Source organism: Carica papaya, chromosome 8 (assembly GCF_054855325.1).
Source record: "Carica papaya isolate Zhongbai chromosome 8, ASM5485532v1, whole genome shotgun sequence".
Lineage (NCBI taxonomy): Eukaryota > Viridiplantae > Streptophyta > Magnoliopsida > Brassicales > Caricaceae > Carica > Carica papaya.
Genome location: NC_142316.1, coordinates 1,564,003 through 1,583,916, shown reverse-complemented (window position 1 = coordinate 1,583,916; position 19,914 = coordinate 1,564,003). Strand labels below are relative to the sequence as shown.

Sequence of the window (19,914 nt, the reverse complement as noted above, 5' to 3'; positions counted from 1 at the left end):
TATATATATATACATGGATTTGGGTACTGTTAGTTTTATTTGGGCTATATAAAAGTTGGGTTTAAAATGGACCACACTTAATGAGTCTATATTTAAAAAAGCAAAGCTTGGAAATATATATGCATATATATATATATATATATATATATTTATTAAAGACAAGGCAAAGCATTATGCTTGTTGGACCAGCAAGCTGTCTGCCAACAAACACTATTTTTTGACCTGTAGAAGAAAAAGAACACATACAACATTTCTATTTTTTTAAGGTTCCATTCATGTGAAGCAACATGTACATATTATCTATCTACTATATATATATATATATAAGACAAAAATTACACATGTCAAATTTTGAAAGATTACTTGGGTTGCCTGATAATATATATATATGTGCATATATATATATGTACACCCATCTTTCTTTGAAATAAATGATTTATTGACTGGTATAGAAGTGTTTATATATATTTATATATTTGTTAATGAAATGAGATTTTTCCTACTTTGTCTTTTTTGTAATGCGAAAGCTATCTTTCACTTCTCTTGTATCTGAAGCCACAAACTGCAAACAATAATATACAAATTAATTAGTCATACATACATTGATACACGCATATCTATATATACATATTGAAAAGAATAAGTTGGCGAGACGATATGAGATTATTTTAACAACCTCTAGTTTAAGTTCTTGTGCTGTTGCATGAGCTCTTAGGTAGCCGAACTCAGAAATCCTCACTAAGCTCCATTTCTCAGCCTGTTTGAACAAACTTTCACTTGATCAACACATACACACACACACATATATGTAATTTCTACTTGAAAAAGATGCACGTACAATTTTAGTTGTAATTTTTCACTTACGAGAGAGAATTTGTCGAGGGTGAAACCGGCCATACCGATAACTACTTGTACTGGTGCACTGTAATTGCTGTGATCATATGTGTCGATTCCGTTTTCATTTTTTTCAGGCATGGAGAAGCAATGACTTTCGTAAACTGAACAACTTCTTTCGTAGTTATGAACGTGTCCGAATAAAGCTAAATCAACCTAAAAATTTACTATTCATCATTAGATTTAGTTCATCTAAATATACAGTATAGTAATGTACTATCTCGAGCTCAAATACTATTAATCTAAAACTTTTTAAATTCAAACGAACAAGTTTCAAAAATTCAAACTCAAATTATTAGTAGTAGTATATGACTTAAATCGTTATACGAAAAACAAAAATAACTTACCTTGTTCTCCAATAGTAATGGTTCAACAACATCAACAAAGTTCTTATCCACATTTGATATTCCAATTCCAGTGCTGTACATGGGTCTATGCCTACATATATCAACAATAAATTTCTACCTTACAACTTAGAAACAAATCATTAGAAAGGAACTATATATATATGCCTTGATGATTTTGTACTTACCCTGTGAAAATTAGCCAAGGTGTTTTTGATCGATCGATCAAGGCCATGTCGTTTTTCATCCATTCGTACTGGAATTAATTTTAAGAATTGGGTATTTATTACAATTTACAAATTAATCATCAAAATTAATCATATACATTGAGTTTACCTGTTCTGAATTCTTTGACCAATTGTGTTCTGTTGAAATTACAGTGAAATGAACACCTGCTTGTTCTATGGAGTACCAAGGTTTATCTTTTTCTGGAGTTGGCATTTTAAAATATGTCTCATATGGAACTCCACACTCTCCTCCTGAGTCAAAATTTGTGTACAGTGACCCAGCTGAACCGATGTAATCTCTATCAATTCAAAACTTACAACTTAATTACAAAAATATTCTGTATATGCATGTAATTGCATTCGAAAAACGTAATTAACATATTTACTATCATTCGACGTAAAAATTATAATGGAGGTTACATTTCTTTAAAAGTTATCAACATTTGAATGTAATAATTTCACTGTATATAAACATAAAATATATCTATCTTATTAATGAATTTTAAGAAAGTTACCTCTCGTGATTTCCAATCGCAGCCATATAAGAAACTCGAGAAGCCACCGGATTTATTTGGTGAAGGAAGAAATCCCATTCAACCAAAAAGCCTGTTGCATAACTTACATCTCCAATGTGAAAAATGGAGTCTACACTTCCATTATTTACTTCATCAGTTATCGCTTTTATCACCGAGGGAGATCCTGGCTATCGTAATTAATTTTAAAAAAAATCGCGTTAATCATAATTTTTTCTTAAAACTTTATCTATCGAAGAATGATTAATCAATGTTTTTTTAACTAAGTGATCGAACTACTTTCTGCACAATAATTATATATTACCTGAATGTAATGTTCGGCTGAAGCGTCTCGAGGAGCTTTCCCCATATCACCAAATGCAACAAATTTGAGCTCTTGATCCAACAATCCACCAGCTGGTGGTGTTTTGAATTGGATTTCATCACTCCAACCCACAGAATCGCTGAACGTATACAGATTTTTATGCATATATGTATATTGCTTTGATTATATACTGTTTTGAATTAGATATAAGAGAATGTTTCAGTACCTTCCATATTTGTAGAAGTTGGTAGATGCAGGTTGAAGCCCTGTCATAACTGCTGTATGTATGTAACCTGGATCATGCCATCCAAAGTCCCTGGCTGGACTAGTTTGTAAACCTATACATTTATACATTTGATAGTGGGTGCATATAATTATATAAACCCAAAAAAAGAGCAAAAGCAATATGTAATGTTGGCATGTAAAGAGGTTTTTGGAAATGTTAGTGTATTTACACACACACACACATATATATATATGCTATTGAATATTAATAATTGTTAAAAATAATAATTTAAAAATTTTAATATGTCTAGACTTTTTATCTTATGATAGAATTAAGTTAAATTTAGATTATAAATATAATAATTAATATGTATTTTTTGAGTTTTTTTTTATATAATTTATGTATTAGGTTTTATATAATTCATGAATTAAATTTAATTATGATTCATTATTTAGAATTGTATTAGTACTTATATATACTCATGTCCTTTAAAATTTATAGTGACAAGCGTAAATTTAAAAATTAAGTCTTTCTGTTAATCTCTTATTTTTTTATATTAAATTTTTTTAAAAAATATACTTAGAATTAATCTATTTCTTAAAATTTTTTCTAACCGAATATCATAAAAAGTATTAGTTTGATTTGAATTTATAGTCCTTTTTTGAACTAAATATAATATAATGATATAAAATAAAATAAAATATAATAATATAAGAAGAAAACGTACCACTCATATCTTTTTGAGTGAAAGTAGTAACTTGTGATATTTCTGACTTGCCATCCCCGTATCGAACTTGTTGAGGCTCTTTATCTCCGCTAACCCATGTCAATCTCATCTACACCCAGTTAATGAACTCCTTTAATGAGATTAACATTTTAAAACTTTAAAAAAATTAAAATTTCTAACTTCTGACTCTAAAATATTGAAGATGAATTGAAATATATAGAATTTAAGATAAAAATATAATTATACCCTCATGAACTATATTTATATATATATATATGTACAAGGCAACAAATTTTATAATAATAGCAAGTGACTGGATTACTTACAGATGTTCCTGATGAATCACTACTTGAGAGATGACCGTACAAAGGTTGATTAGCGTTAGCGAAGTTAAGAGGATTTGACCTACTGAAAATGCAAGGTGTTGCAAATCCGCCACCAAAGAACACAAATTCAATGTCTGTTCTTATGTTGACGACATGAAACACTAAAGAACCACTGCATGTTTTGATCTGGCATTCTCCGTTCTTTTTGTATTTCTTGCATTCTTGCTTTTTGCAACTTAAATAATCTGGATCATTACTCATCAATTGTGCCTGCACAAATACGCAATTTCGATTTATGTATAATTTTAATCCACTATGATGTATTCTTCTTTTATTTCGAAATTTTTTCTGATCGATAAGTTACACTGTATATGAGATTAATGATTATATATATATATATATATACATATACATAAGAAAATTTCATATACATCAAAGATACTAACTAAGCTACACAGATTGCTTTTTACATAACATAATGAACTGATTATCCTTAAGAACTTTAAATTGATAGAAAATAATTCGAATCCAATTTATTTTTATATTTGAACTTACCATCTCACTCGTAAGTTTATCGGACTAAAAATATAGATTAAGTATTAGCTTACAAATCTTAATAAAATAATAAAAAATAGAGCAATCAAAATTCATTAGTCTCCTTGATTTTATTCCATACATGTAATGTAGCTTATACGTAACCTACCCTAATAAGAAACTATATAAATATCTATATATACACCATATATGTAATGTAGATTTAGACTAAAATTGGCTATAGATGTACCCTAATAGATGAAATACTTATAACATCTACGGTACATATATTTATATACCATATATGTTTGTAACATATATTTGCAATTGTATTTTTATTATATATATATATATATACATGCATGTGTATACATACAGATTGGATCAATATTGTTTTGAAAGATAAGGGAACTTTATTAACGAGAAACGGTTATACAAACCACCAACCAAGATAAAAAGTCCATATAGCCTACACGCATATTAAAGGCATATATAGTGTGTGCATGTATATATATATATATATATATAAATTAGTTTTTCGAAGACACGCTATGTATGTATTTCTTTTATTTATGGAAATATATAATTGATAATTAATGATATTAAATATATTTGGTATATTTTTTTGAATTTTTTAAAAAATTATATAAAAATTTAAGTAAAAATCATAAAAATTATATTTTTTTGAATATTATAATATATGTTGATTAAAATACTATCAATTACAATATACAATAAATGAAAATACCATATATAAAGTATAAATGTAACTATAAGTTTAATATGATATGATTTACACCAAACTATACATACATATACATATATATATATATAGATATTTATATTTATTATCCCGCCAGCATAAATAGTAAGTATCGATAAGTCACAACATGCCTAATTAATACATATTTATTATGCTGCCTAATAATATGTTTGAGTCTTCTCAATATTACCTTAAACAACAATGTATCTTCTGTCCATCTTGCATAATATATATATATATATATATATATATATACATGTATATCTTAAATAATATATTAATTGATCATATTCTAACCCGTTTTCTCATGTACTCGTAAGTAATTTATTGAACTGATTATTGCAAAAACTTGAAAAAAAAAGTATAATTAATTATTTATATTTTAACAAATTTCAATCAAATATAAAATTATTGTACCGAAAGTATGAATTATATATAAATCTAATAAATCTTGTGCAAGTTAATTTTTTTTTTTACAAAAAATAGAAATTGGACTATTAGGATAAGATATAATTATAATATCATCTTAAGTAATTGTGTGAATCGATTGTTTTAATAAACTTAAATTACGAAAAAATATTTTGCCGTATATTTTTAAGTAATTGATGAAATCGATTATTTCAAAAATTTGAACTAATAGGACAGGAATGAGTAGATTATTTCAAAAACGTAAATTATTAAAAAATAACTCGATCAATTATTTAAATTCTAATACACACCAATTCACAATGTCGAAAGTGTGAATTAAATATATATATTTTAAATTTTGTGCAAAATTAAGTTTTTAAAATAGAAATAAAAAAATCGCGATAAAAATAATAATATTATCTTAAATAATAAATTAAATTGATTATTTCAAAAATTTAAATTTATCGTTAATTACGTTTATATATATATATATATATATATATATATATATATATAGTCTATTAAAATTTTGGAATAATAATCCATCCCTAAATTATAAGTCATTGGAAAATTAGTGGGTATAACTAAATTTCCAATCAAACAAGCATGCATTAGGTAATTCACACCATGTTCATGGAGGTCCCTAGTTATCCATTTGGCAAGGATGAAAACAAAATTTAAAACCAGAAAGTTAGAAAGAAAAACAAGAAAAGAAGTAGGATATATATGTATATACACATGTACGTACTTACATATATATATATATATGTGTGTGTGTGTGTGTGTCAGAAATTATTACCTTGACCGGATAGTGACAAAGGAGAGGAAGATTACTGAAATCACCAGTCTGTAAATAGAAAGCTCCGTTTAAAGGACACGCCGACACACTGCAATTCATTTCTTAATCTGTTTAATTATATAGTACATATACATATACATACATATATATATATATATATAAAGGGTGAAGTATAGTCTTCTTGATTTGACGATACAGATTTTCTGAAAATCTGATAAACCCATAAGGGGTGTATGGTTATATATATATATATATATATGTATATATATATATAAGGGGTGATGGTTTCGTATATACATATACATATATAAACGGTAAAGTTTAGTACTTTTTGATTTGTTGATATAGATTTTCTGCAAATCTGATAAGCCCATAAGAGGTGTATAGTTTCATATATATATAAGGAATGTATGGTTTCATATATAAAACATATATATATATATCTTACTCTGAAGAAGAAGGTGAAATCATGGCAACCCAATGATCTGCCGCCGGTTGCAAAACGCCGGTGACATTAACGGTGACAAACTCTTCATCGGAGAGAGAACCAGATTTAGCTGAAGTAACATTGATTTGGAGATACGGACTGGGATTAGAACAATCCCGCAAAGCTCTTCGATTTACCAGACGAAAATCAGAAATTGCAGTCGAGTTTCTGTGCTGGTTCGCTGACTTAGCAACCAAAGGGTGCAGCATAAACGAAGAACAAGAAGAAAGAGAAGAAAGGAGAAAGAAGATGATGATGATGATGATGGAACATGATTTGAAACAACCAAAAGGTAATTTACCCATATGATGGATCATCAAATAAGACACTAATTATAGATACTGAGAAATTTTTATGTGTATATACATAAATATATATATATATATATATGTATGAATGGCCGGGAGGTTACGAAGAAGATGACGATGATGACGGAAAGTGATAAGAAACCAAGGGATAATTTACCAATATGGTGGATAATCAAATAAGACAGTAATTACAGATCGTATCGAGAAAGTTGTGTACATATGTATGTATATATATATGTATATATATATACATATATATAAAACACGTATTTGCACGTCCGGGAGGAGAATTAAGAAGTTCTTGAGGCTGGTGAGAGTTTTAAAAATAGTGTTAAAATAATTTTTTAATAAAAATAATATATTCAAAAGTTATTATTTTTAATTCTAATAGTAAATTCAATTTAATTTATGTATTTATTATTTATTTATCAAAATTTTAGGTGAAATATCATCTTCAAGAATTGATTTAGAAACTTTAAGCAAAACCAAATAAAAATCTAAAATTTATATTTAGAAAAGAACATATATATATATATATATAGTAACTAATAGTATTATATAAATGCATGATAAACTATTCAAGAATAGAAGCATATAATCTTTTAGTATCTATATATATATACACACACTACCCAAAAATGGATGCATATATAAATATTTTGTATATTTTTTGCTAATATTTGTTTTGTGAAAAAAAATATATTTTTAAAGATATTTTAAATTTTAGAAGAAACATAATTATATTTAGAAATAATACAATAAATAAAATCAATATATCAAAGAGATTTTAACCCGATTTCAAGATATTATAAATGCTAAAAATACTCTAAAATTAAAGTAGGAAACAAAATGGTATGAACTAAAAGTAACACGTACAAGTTTCAAAATAATATAGTTGTAATTACTATTAATCCACCAAAATATATATAACAGATAAGTTAAAATATAAAAAATAAAGTTGTATTCAGAAATCATACAGTTAAAAATATAGAATTATTTCACCAAATTTGAAGATGATATTATTGAAATTAGTCAAAAAATAATTTTAAAATTCTAACTGAAAACGTCATAAACGTATCCAAATATAGAAATAAGATATCTTAAACTCAAAACAACATATTAAAAATAATAATGAACTTTAAATATATAATGGTGATTAACATTGATCAACTTCTACAATAGCCTTTTGGCGATATATATGTTAAATGAAGATCATATTATCAAATGGATATCGGTACTATACTAAATGTTGGTTCTCTTTTATTTATATATACAGATGTATTCGTTTCATTTTCAAACATAGTATTTTTAAATTAAGTATTCTTTTGTGATTATTTTATTTCCACGAATGATAATAGTTTAGTAAAATACCGTATTGAACAAAATTATCTTTTTTAGAAACCAATCAATAGTTGTCTTATTTTTATGATTATTTTTTTAATTTTTTTTGCTCGTAACGGTTCAACTTTCGCTAATGTTGTCTTGTTTTCACTAACAGACAATATTTTTATCGAAATATCAGTAACCAACTAATGTAATATGTGTAAGTTATTAAAAACATGTTAAAACTTGAAGTAAAATTATATCTCTAGCACCTTTAAATATAAAATACTATTAAATTACATCCTATAAATAAGATTTCGAGTCAAATTTTTATGTACCAGATACAGCTCTCTTATATCTTTTTAACAAGTACATATAAATGAATGAAATAATTATTTTATTATTAATTTATTTAGACGAATAAATTATATATGTTATAAAATAATTTTTTTTTGTATGTCGTGTAAGTAATTGTGAAGGAAACAAAGAATCATACATTAGTTTTAGAATTAATTACATGTTAATTATCTTTAAACTTTTAATTAAGACATAGTTCCACCCTTATATTTTATGTGATTAATTATTTTTTTTCCCTCACTAAACTAGTTTAAGCTAATTTTTTTTTTTTTTCAAATAATCCAAAGGTGATGTAATAAATGAGTCATCTTCTATCTACATTTGTCTCTTAGCACAACCTCCTTGTCTCATTGTCCTTAATATAAAGAAGAAAGTACCAAGTGGTTGGTGTATGGCTTGGAAAATAACAACAAATAGTGGATTTGGAAGCACATATAAAAGTTCTCCTTGCAATTCCCACTATCACCCACTAAGAAACAATCAATATTGTTGCTTTGCTTTGTTAGGGCATGTTTGGATATATACTGTATTCCCAATATAATACCAAGTTTTAGCCAGCTCTTATTCCCATCCACTTCACTTACAGACAAACAAAGATGTCAACTTTAAACAAAATCTTTTAGAGACAAGCAGACTGCTATCAATGGACACCAAGGAATTCCATATTCCTCTGCAAATCCCTCCTCCCAAACGACAACAAATTGATGCAGACAAAACCAACCTCTTGTTTTATCACCAAAGCAGCCATGGAAATGCCTTTCAAGTTTACACCTTTATTTTCAATGACTCTATACCTCAAACCCTGCACTTCAACCGCTTTGATGGATTAAGGGATTCTCTGTGTCTGCAAGACTTGAACTTTTTTTTATGGGTTTTTGATGAATTTCAAAACCCAGTTGGAGATTCTAACTTAGTTGTGTGTTTTGATAAGGAATTCGACTTTTCTGGGTAATATTCCTTGTCTCTCTTTCTCACTTTTCTTCTTTTAGTTGCTTGAAGTCTATAGATGTTTGGGACAGTGGATTACCCCAGTTGAGATTTCTTTGTTTATTTTTGTGTAGGAAGTTAATTATTCTCTGCTTTTTTGGTTGTAAGGTTCTTCTCCCTTTTGCTCATGTTTGGTGGCTCAGGAACTTTTTAAGCATAATACATGTGAAATACTTATGGTTGATTAACATTGAAAGTTCTTTCCTTTCATGGTTTGATTCTCTTTCCTGCTCTGTTTAGTTTGTGGGAGGAGTTTTGGGAACAGCATAAATTGAGTTTCCTAATATAAATTTCTACCAAAGAAAGAAAATCTTAGTTGTTTTAGTTTCTCAGCTCCATATAATTTTTTGATTTGACAGGCTTGAATTCTTAGGTGATAGTCACAACAGACATGGAAAAATGGAAAAATGTTCATGTTATATTTTCTCTCTTCCTCAGCCAACAAAAAAAAAAAAAGATTGGTCTTTTAAATCTTCTTTGACTTGTAAATCTCTTCACTATCACTGATATAGCTATACTGTGAGATTTGGATGTCGGAAACTTGCTATGCTGCTATTGTAGATTGATATAAATGAAACTAAAAGAAACCATAACTTAACAGGCCTAATTTTTTCTTCTTAAGCTAGTTGTCTCTCGATTTAATATGATTCGTTGGCTCTTCGGAAATCAAATGGTCTAAAGATAATAATTCTTTTGGCTCGTGGTCGGTTTGGTAATTGAGTTCTGTGTGGATGCTATCAAGTTAAGGTGTCAAAGTTACTTGTGGCATATAAGGAGGTGGGATAGAATCTTGTTATATACCCATATAACAAGGTGTACAAGTATTGTTGATTGATTAGCATTGTTTCTTGTCTGATTCTAAATGCTATTCCTATGATTCTCAGATTCTCATTTCAGGACATATAGTTCAGATTTTGAAGTTGATGGAAGGAATGGGTCAAGAGGAGGGATCATCTTCTGTAACTTCTTCACCACTTCAGTTCTTCTCCATGATGTCACTGTCACCTGGTATTGGCTCACCGTACCCTTGGCTGCGGGAACTGAAGTCAGAAGATAGGGGCTTATGTTTGATTCATCTTCTTGTTGCTTGTGCCAATCACGTGGCCGCTAATAACATTGAGAATGCAAATATTGGCCTTGAGCAAATTTCCCACCTTGCATCTTCTGATGGTGATACCATGCAACGGATTGCTGCTTACTTCACTGAGGCTTTTGCTGATAGGATGCTCAAAGGATGGCCCGGTCTGCACAAAGCCCTTAATTCGACGAAAATAATATCTATATATGAGAAAATTCTTGTTCAAAAATTGTTCTTTGAGCTGTGTCCTTTCCTAAAGCTTGCTTATGTCATCACAAATCAAGCAATTGTGGAAGCCATGGAAGGGGAGAAGATGGTACATATCATTGATCTCAATTCTTTTGAGCCTGCTCAGTGGGTTAACCTTCTTCAAACATTAAGTGCAAGGCCAGAAGGACCACCCCATTTGAGAATTACTGGCATTCATGAAAAAAAGGAGGTGTTAGAGCAGATGGCTCTCCGGTTAACAGGAGAAGCTGAAAAATTGGATATTCCATTTCAGTTCAATCCCATAGTCAGCAAACTAGAGAATCTTGATATCGAGAGTTTGCGTGTCAAAACAGGTGAAGCACTTGCTGTCAGTTCTGTACTTCAGCTACATTCTCTCTTGGCAAACGATGATGATATTCATCAAGGGAAGTCACTATCCACGTCAAGTAACTTGCGAAAAGTGTTGCAAGTGAACCAGCGGACTTTAGGAGACTGGCTTGAGAAAGATGTCCTTGTGTATAGTCCAACTGCTGATTCACAGAAAATGGGAAGATTTCTTAGTGCCCTTTGGGGCCTTTCGCCAAAACTAATGGTAATAACTGAACAGGAATCAAACCATAATGGATGTACATTAATGGAGAGGGTCATGGAAGCACTGTACTTTTATGCTGCACTGTTTGATTGCTTGGAGTCCACTGTATCTAGGTCATCAGTAGAGCGACAAAAGGTGGAAAAGATGCTTTTCGGAGAGGAGATTAAGAATATCATAGCATGTGAAGGTGTTGAAAGAAAAGAGAGACATGAGAAACTGGAAAAATGGATTCTGAGGCTTGAATTAGCTGGGTTTGGGAAGGTACCTTTGAGTTACCATGGAATGTTGCAAGCAACAAGATTGTTGCAGAGCTATGGATACGATGGGTATAGGATCAAAGATGAGAATGGATTTTTACTTATCTGCTGGCAAGATAGACCTCTCTTTTCGGTTTCAGCCTGGCGATTCAGAAGGTACAATTAAGGTTATAGGCTTTGTTTATGGGTTCGCCTCTTTTTTCTTTTTCCCTAAAAATTTCTTTTTGCTTTTGTATAAAGGATCTAACTTTTCACTTTCCCATAAATTGCATAGTGTTCCACTGATAATCTTGAAGTAGATTGACCATCTATCTTCTGTTGATCTTTTATGGCCATTTCATCTTCTGTACATTTATAATTGATCACCTTGAATTGGCTTCCTGAGATGGTTTTATTTGTTTAATCCTTTCCGGGTTTTTCGACTTTTTCGATTAAACTCAAAGATCCAACTGGTCCTGTACTTTCCATAGAAACAGAAATTACAGATGATCAAAACTTGAGATCCAGAATTCTGTATCTGAAAATGGAATTTGTTGCACATCCTGCACTTATAGATTACTTTAACAGAAGCAAAATTGATTAGGCATGAGCAGGATATGATGAGAAGCCATGGCATGAATTTCCCTGTGCTCTTCCTACAAGCTTGGAAGTCTTGCTCTGTCTGGTCTAACTGACAAGAACTTGTCCAAGGAAATGGAGTGAAGATGGCAGCTTCCATTTTTACCCACCAAAAATTTTTAGAAAAAGAAAAAAGAAAAAGTAGAACAAAAGATCTCTCTCTCATTATATACATACATACACACACACACACACATATATATATATATATAACCATTAGCAAGCAAGGGAGACAACCAATATTTCATATATTTATGGAAAAAGTTCATAAATATGCAAGACCTAAAAACAACCTTAAGCTTAATTAAATGCACCATGAAAATTTAATAATTAATAAATCTTCTAAGTTGAAAATTTATCTTAAAATTTAAAGAATTTAAATTTCATAAATAGGGTAATTTTTTAATTTAAATATAAAATTTAATTAATATATTTTAATTCTTTAAATTAAAATTATTATTTACCTACACGTTTTAAGTTCTTCATATATAATATCAAAAATTTAAAGTTTGATAATTTTAAACTTAAGCAAAAAATATATATTTTTTTTGAAAATTTAATTATCAATAATTTACTTAAATTGAAATTTTACATTGAATCTCAAAGAATTTAAAATTTTCAAATAAAATTATTTTAAAATTAATATTTACGATGCTTAAATTGAAAAATGGTTCAAGGGTAATGTTTATTCCCAAATTATTAGTAGAGAAATTAGTCCTAAACTTGTCCTTGGCTAGAAAAATCCTACTCTCAGAATCTTATAACCCTGCTGCCAAACAGTCCTAAACCCAATCCACACGAGAAAGAAAAAGACGTCCGCAAAACTGCGAACAGCATATTGGTCTGCTGCGGCCGTCCTTAAATCACAGTCACCGGTGGGAGGTGATCGACACAGCCGCCACCATCAGTCTCAGAAGACACCGATCATCAATACCCACAAGCCCTGTTCGGTGACAAAAGCTCGCCGCTGTTTGGTGACTGTTATTAGTACTAACAGTGTTGTACAGATGGAGGACAGTCTTGCTAAAGAGCTGTACGGTGAAAGTTTGCAACTTTCAGAAAATGATTTGGTTTCTGCATCTGCCGCCAATGGTGAGTTTAATACTTCCTGAGTACCTGATCAATTTATTATTATCATTATTTTTTTTTTCTGTTTTTTCGATTTTTATGTATGCAGACAATATGTAGATGGCATGGAAATCTTTATTGTTGAGTTGAATGGGTAGCAGATTTTTTCTTTTCATTCAGTTATTTCTTTGAGATAATTCCCTCAAGTTCATTTCATACTGTTTTCAGTCTACTAATAGTTAAAGAAGGTGTTTGGATTGACTGATTGCTTTTAATTCTTCAAGTGCATAGGGATTTTAGCTCTAATGAAGTTTAAGCTCATAGTGGATAGAATTTTAAGTGACAAAATTAGTAAATGAACAAAAAGGGTAATTAGTTGCTTATCTCATGAAAGTTATTTAAGAGCAATATCTTGATCAAGGTATTTTGATAAAAAGTAATGGTCAAATTAGTTTTTTTACTTAAAGACTCTATGAAAATTGCTAGTTATGTGACTTCTTTTTTGGGGATTCAAAAATTTTAAGCTTTTAGCACTTCCAAATGTGATTCAAACACTCTAGGTTTTTTCTTTTAACTATGCAAATCTTGTCAAACAAGAACGAACATGAAAACTGTGTGTTTGACATTAAGTCTTCTTTAACGTTAGGTTTTGATGAGGGTGAGCTAGAAGCTGAAGATGGATCTTTGTGGGGTGGTTCTGATGATGAACTAGATAGAGAATCTGATTTGGACAGGGAATGGCAAAGAAGACACGACCAATTCCACACAGTAATTTTATGATCTTTGCTCTGAATTTTGTTTTATATTTGAGAAAATGATGGTTGTTAAATTTTTCATTCTTGGTTGATTGTCAGATTGGATATCGTGATGGCATCATTGCTGGGAAAGAAGCAGCTGCACAGGAAGGATTTAATATTGGCTTTAAGCAGTCAGTGCTTCTTGGATATAAATGGGGGCTTGTGAGAGGTGTTGCCAGGTAAAACAAAGGGAAAACTTTATTTGTTTTAATAATAAGTAAGTTTAAGAAGCAGGTAGCTGGACTTAATGGGACTAGGGCCGATTCACTTTTGATAGAAGGAAAGGTGCCTTGGCGCCTCAACAATCCAAGTGGATTAGTTAATCGTTGCAATGATTTTGATGACCCCAAAAACAGGCACTAGTTTTTCTTTCTTAAATTTTCTTATTTTCTTTTGTTTCAAATCTTATATATTTCTACCATCTGCCTTGTGAAGTGCACTGGCTTGCCTTCCAGATGGGTTGAGAGAGAAGTTGATCGATTCAGAAGAAGAGAGAAACAAATACCAGAAGTTGCATGAATCTGTAAATTCTATATCAACTGGAGATGCACTTAAGTTATTTCATGATGAGGAAAACAAAAAGAAGAGTGTGGATACAGGGGCTAGTTCCAATGGTGGATGCTTACAAGAGCAAAGCTCAGATAACAGATCTCTGGAAAATTATATTGGAGAGCTTCAATCACTTGTTTCTGAATCTCCTGCAATTCGAGTACAATTTGCTGCAGACAAACATTTTCAGCCATAATTTTGTAGAAAATGAATTCTTACTTTTTGAATATAATAAAATCTTGTATTGATATTTCATATGAGATTAACCTTTATCATATTCTAATAAAATTTATATCATCTATAGTTGTTCAGTTACATATCAATTATACAAAAACTCTGAATTGGTTTCAAACTAAAGCCAATTGTTGGTTTTATCTTTGTCTATCTTGTCCCATGGTTTTTGTGAAAACTGATGTCTGGAATTCATGACCCGGACTATGAATCTCTTATGCAGATCTGATATCTGACTGGAGAGTTCAGACCTCTGGTTTTAAAAAAGTTATGTTGTTGTTTCTGTAAAATATCATGGTCCTTTCTTTTTGTTGGGGGGATTTCACATTTGATCTGCAGAATATATATGAGACATTATCTTCTCTCTCTCTCTCTCTTAATGTTTTGTTTATAAATCATTGAGCATCAAGAATACATTATGATTAAGTTAATTGTACTTTGAAGTGACCGTTCTGATTGCCGAATGAATACACAATACAGTTTTCACTAGTCTTCAATCACAATAAGTTGGACATACAGCTAAATACAATATATATATAAGTATTTCATAAACTTAGTTGATCACACTATTATTAGTACATAATCTTGGACAAGTATCAAATAAATTATCAGTATTTGGAGGTAGCAGTTCCTCCTTAACAAGACCAAATAGATGAATAGTTACCACCCGGTTGAATAGAACACAAGATTATCAAGTGGCATTACAAGTACAGTTGAACTCAATACTCGCTAGTGCTTCACCAGCTCATGTATTAAGAGAAATTGCGGCACTGTATCTGCAGCTTTCTTGATACACTTGTTTCCCAATAGGAGCTGAACAACAGGTTAGTTGCTCTACCTTCCGTTAATTTACTCCTAAGACACGGGCCTTCGGTAGCTGACAGTATGCTTTCTACTTTCCTGACTCATTATGATGTAATTTGTTTAATCCCTTATCTGCAGAATGAACAAGGACATAACAGCTTTCTGTTAGATTGTGTCACACTTAGTAGAAACACAAATTGTAGAGTATAGTTGATTTCTTTGATTACCTCTCTGCTGCCACTCTCAATTGCAAGCTTGAATGGGTCTGCCATGAGTAAATGCTGCTGAAGCACGCCTAACTTGAATTTCGCACTTTGGTATTGGCATGACTGCTTCGAAGGCTTCAACAAGTAATGCTACTTTTCTCTTTCTAGCCGGAGCGAGTTTGGTAACAGTTCGTTGGAGAGCATAATCAAGCATCCATTCCTCTGTGTTCCTCCTTCCATCAATATCCTGGTGTTTGAGATCAACCTTCTCTGCATCTGGCTCGGCAATAACAGGCAAATAGTTTGGTTCACGGGGGTTAAATTCCCTTGTTGATTCCTCAGAGTTGTCAGTGAGTCTTCTGCGTCCAATTGTCCATTTCTGAGTGTCGCAGGTATCAGATAGCTCTTGTTTAGATCTTCTTGAATAAGAGAATCTCTTCTCTGAAGTTGGGTTAGTCATGTTACTGGCTGTATGAATTGCTTCTGCTATACCTTGCTGACCAGTTTCACTTTTCCCTTCTGTTTTACCGCTTTCAATAACGCTGGTTTCAGCAGAATGATTTCCATTCATCCCTGAATCACCTTGTGCCTCAGAATCTACCCAGTCTTGGATCCAGAACATCTTACCTTCTTCATCTTGATCTCTCTCCGAGACTGAATGATTCTCAATGTTTGTTGCCTCTTGCAGGTCATGTGATGAATGCTTTTGAGTGTCGGCAGGATGGTTTTCTTCAACAGTATTGTCTGTTTTATTTCTCGCTTCAGCAAGGTCACCATCTGCCATATCCTCAGTGATGAAGTTGGTTTCTGAGGTAATATTTCCTGGTTCAGGAGCTCTACTCTCTTCGGGCTTCTCACTGGCTACAGTTGGTTCAAGAATTGGCTCTTCGGTTACAGCTGCTTCTGTTTCTTGAACTTCGTCCATGGTTGTTATTTCCTCAACTTCATCTTCACAACTAGAAAGTAGATCATATTCTAAGTATTCCACAATCTCCAAGTTTTGGTGTGTCTCATCCATCTCAAAATCACTATCATCAGATAGAACATCGAATCCTGCACTTTGTTCTTCATTCACATCTAGTAGAATTTCATCAGCTGGAATCTCCTTGCTGAAGTCGCTAACAATTTCAATTATGCCGATATTTTTGGCTTCTGCTAAGAGATCAACATCTAAATCTGATTCACCTGCAGTTTCAACTGAATGATCAGCTTCACCATCAGGCTTGAAGTTAGAAAATTGCCCCTCATCCAACTCCATATCTATAATTTCAGAATCTGCACCATCATCTTCTATGCTTGTCTGACATTCACTTTGAAAGTCATCCTCAATATGAAAAGTGATCTGTTTTCCCTCATCTTGATGTGAAGCAGTCAGGTCGTTTTCCCCTGCTTCATGTTTCTTTTCTTCAAGAAAGCTCTCTCTGGTTTCCTTGTCTGTTGGATAGACATAGTTCTCTTCCCCCAAGTCTTCCTCAAGATCAATCTCAGAGTTCAGCAACTCATCAGACAGACTCTCAACAACTTGGGTGTCAAGGAATATTTCCCCCACTGTTTCCTCATTATTGCCTCCGAAAGAAGACATGTCCTGATTTTCTAGTCCTGCAGGATCTTTTTCAGTGCTTCCTCCATTTAATTCAGCTGCATCTTCCTTGTTTGCAGCATAGATTTCAATGAAAAAATCAAAGCTGTTCTCTTTTGTCAAAGGGGACATAGGGTAATTACTCACATCCCCTTCAACGATTTCAGCCTTGTGATCAGAGGCAATCACCTGCCCATTGATGATTTGGGTGAGTTCCTGAGCTGATGGTTTCACTTTGCGCGGGCTTAGAGCTTCACGTCTCATACTTTTTTGAACCCTCAACAAACGTCTCCTAGCTGATAGGAAGGACTTCAATGGAGGCAAAGGAGCATGATGGTGACCGTTAAGAGAACAATAAGTATAAGGACAGACCTTGATGACCGAAGTTCCTTCAGCTTCAGTTCCTCCAGGATTCAACATGAGATATTCTGGGAACTTGCTCTCCTTAAGAGTTGAAGAACAGGTAGCCTTCTGTGAACTCATATCTGCACAAAGAGCAATCTTGGAACATTTCTTGACTGGAGCTCTTGCAGTCTTAAAACTTGGGGACTTTCTCAAACACCTCACCACCTTCAAACTGGATGTCCTTGTTAAAGTTCTTGCAGAACCAGAACCAGAACCAGGGTTTGATGAATTACCTGAACTTCGCCTTGCCCTGGAAGTAGTAACATGTGAGGTCTCCTTCTTTGCCTCTGAACTGCTGGTAGCCTTCATATAATTTGGTGATCCATAAGGTGTTTTGTTGAGAGGAAGCTTCTGTGGTGATCCATGAGGTGCAGGGGTGAGAGGTGGTGGTTTTCCAGGCTGAGATACAGTTTTGGTTAAGGGAATATGATCTGCTGAAAGCTTTATTGATCTTGATTTCTTCATCTTCTTCTTCATCTCAGGTCTTCTGGTCTTGTTATCCTGGTGCTGAGATACTGCTATATCAGTCTTGAGCTTATCAGATTGGATACCAACCTTTCTCTGAACCATCTTGGAAGAGAAAACAATGGTTTGATTTGGTTTGGTAGGTTTTCTGATAGGACCAGGTTTCTCTTCTGGTCTGTTTTTGGGTTTTGGAATACTTACATGGAGCAAGGAACCCAATTCTTGGAGATGAAAACAATATAAGATTCTTCTTTTATTAGCTTATATAAATGTGTGTGTATATATATATATATATATAAAATTAAAATCTTTTTGGTGTTTTATTGAATTGGGTGTTGTTAGCAGATCAAACTTGAATAAGGGTGAGATAGGAGGTTGATGCTGACCTACAATGGCAGGTGGGTTTTTGGGTCCTCCTGGTTTGAAACATGGAATTATTACTTTCTTGATATGAGATTTGAACTTCATCCCTTTAAACAAAAAAAACTAATCTTTTTTTTTTTTTTTTTTTTCTCTCTCTCTCTAAATTAATCATATTTACTGTTCATTAAGGATATTAACCAGCATTTTAATTAACATCATGCTGTAAAAATCTGCAGTCAAAAAATGGAAGTAAATTTTTCTGATACTGAAATTTTTTTTCTGAAGATTCTGCCATTAATAAGCTTTGTAGTTCATCAATCAAAATCTTTATAGGGGAGAAAAAAATTTGGAATTTCATTAAACCAATATATATTTGTATTTTGCACAATTTTATTTAAAAATTTATTAAAAAGATTAAAATAATTTTGATTTAATTTTTATAAACTGGGTTTTTTTTTTTTTAAATTTTAAATTTTTTGAGTAATAAAAAATAGGAATTTTAATTATTAAAAAAATTTTAATATTTGGGTGGAAATTGTTTTAAAGGTATTTGGGTGGGCGTGGGGCGGTTGTACTTTTAAGAAAAGGAGGAAGGCTGGTGGTCGGTGAAAATGGGTAGGCGGTGGGACCCACTTAATACAGACGCTCCACTATATGTATATATGTATATATATATGTATGTATATGTATGTATATGTGTGTGTGTGTGTGTGTGTATATATATATATATTTGAAAAAACCCACTTCTCATGGTAACCTCATATGTGCTGCCCCATTCCCCACTCTGCCTTTAATTATTATTATTATTATTATTTTACTTTTATTTTGAATTTTTTTTTTAAAAAATAATTTAAAAGAACAAGTTTAATTAAGTAATTAAATTAATAATAAAATAGAGTTAGTATTGTAATTAATTTATTAATTTAATTAGTAAGTTAAAATTAGTTTTTTTAAAATTCAAATATAATATAATTATTTTAAATTTTGTAATCAAATATAAAAAATTAAATTATAATAAAATAGAGATATTATTGAACCGACACCAATTACAAATTCCAAAGTGGACGCTGATCCTTCTGCTTTCAAATTCATTGTCCACTTACAAATTATAAAAACAAAAATAATATATTACAGATATATATATA

General features: G+C 31.3%; 3 protein-coding genes and 1 pseudogene across 6 annotated transcripts; 2 read left to right on the top strand and 2 right to left on the bottom strand.

Annotated features, from left to right (window-relative positions):
* Positions 1–120: 120 nt before the first annotated feature.
* On the bottom strand, positions 121–7,129 carry LOC110806803 (putative inactive purple acid phosphatase 27). The gene is made up of 13 exons (XM_088209131.1): positions 6,534–7,129; positions 6,086–6,173; positions 3,582–3,851; positions 3,256–3,364; positions 2,529–2,640; positions 2,303–2,441; positions 1,981–2,168; positions 1,575–1,764; positions 1,427–1,494; positions 1,242–1,332; positions 865–1,050; positions 677–757; positions 121–562 (listed from the first exon to the last, which is right to left on the bottom strand). The coding sequence occupies exons 1-13, from the start codon at positions 6,887–6,889 to the stop codon at positions 500–502; spliced, it is 1,941 nt and encodes a 646-aa protein (XP_088065257.1). The 5' UTR covers positions 6,890–7,129; the 3' UTR covers positions 121–499.
* Positions 7,130–9,047: 1,918 nt separating this feature from the next.
* LOC110806784 (scarecrow-like protein 3 pseudogene) lies at positions 9,048–12,065 on the top strand (annotated as a pseudogene). Of its 2 annotated transcripts, none has more exons than XR_015814094.1 (2): positions 9,048–9,508; positions 10,445–12,065. The product of XR_015814094.1 is annotated as a scarecrow-like protein 3 pseudogene, transcript variant X2 (transcript). The 2 variants fall into 2 exon arrangements; XR_015814093.1 differs by having other exon boundaries at positions 9,050–9,508; positions 10,432–12,065.
* A 1,007-nt stretch (positions 12,066–13,072) lies between these two features.
* Positions 13,073–15,031, top strand: LOC110806791 (uncharacterized). 2 transcript variants are annotated; one of them, XM_088209132.1, is made up of 4 exons: positions 13,073–13,394; positions 14,017–14,138; positions 14,225–14,346; positions 14,623–14,924. In XM_088209132.1, the coding sequence occupies exons 1-4, from the start codon at positions 13,310–13,312 to the stop codon at positions 14,684–14,686; spliced, it is 393 nt and encodes a 130-aa protein (XP_088065258.1). In that variant the 5' UTR covers positions 13,073–13,309; the 3' UTR covers positions 14,687–14,924. The 2 variants fall into 2 exon arrangements, with proteins under 2 accessions (XP_088065258.1, XP_021887421.1); XM_022031729.2 differs by having other exon boundaries at positions 13,086–13,394; positions 14,603–15,031.
* Positions 15,032–15,403: 372 nt separating this feature from the next.
* Positions 15,404–18,771, bottom strand: LOC110806790 (Plant calmodulin-binding protein-like protein). The gene is made up of 2 exons (XM_022031728.2): positions 15,979–18,771; positions 15,404–15,883 (listed from the first exon to the last, which is right to left on the bottom strand). Exon 1 carries the CDS (start codon positions 18,509–18,511, stop codon positions 15,995–15,997), a length of 2,517 nt encoding a protein of 838 aa, XP_021887420.1. The 5' UTR covers positions 18,512–18,771; the 3' UTR covers positions 15,404–15,883; positions 15,979–15,994.
* Between the last annotated feature and the right edge of the window lie 1,143 nt (positions 18,772–19,914).

Bases quoted from the DNA above. Each gene is read 5' to 3' on its own strand.
- LOC110806803 (XM_088209131.1), bottom strand. From the start codon at position 6,889: ATGATCCATCATATGGGTAAATTACCTTTTGGTTGTTTCAAATCATGT. The intron at 3,852-6,085 runs GTAATAATTTCT...GTATTTGTGCAG, and splicing joins TTTGTCACTATCCGGTCAAG to GCACAATTGATGAGTAATGA. The intron at 2,641-3,255 runs GTACGTTTTCTT...ATAAATGTATAG, and splicing joins CACTCAAAAAGATATGAGTG to GTTTACAAACTAGTCCAGCC.
- LOC110806791 (XM_022031729.2), top strand. From the start codon at position 13,310: ATGGAGGACAGTCTTGCTAAAGAGCTGTACGGTGAAAGTTTGCAACTT. The intron at 13,395-14,016 runs GTGAGTTTAATA...CTTTAACGTTAG, and splicing joins TTCTGCATCTGCCGCCAATG to GTTTTGATGAGGGTGAGCTA. The intron at 14,139-14,224 runs GTAATTTTATGA...GTTGATTGTCAG, and splicing joins GACACGACCAATTCCACACA to ATTGGATATCGTGATGGCAT.
- LOC110806790 (XM_022031728.2), bottom strand. From the start codon at position 18,511: ATGGTTCAGAGAAAGGTTGGTATCCAATCTGATAAGCTCAAGACTGAT.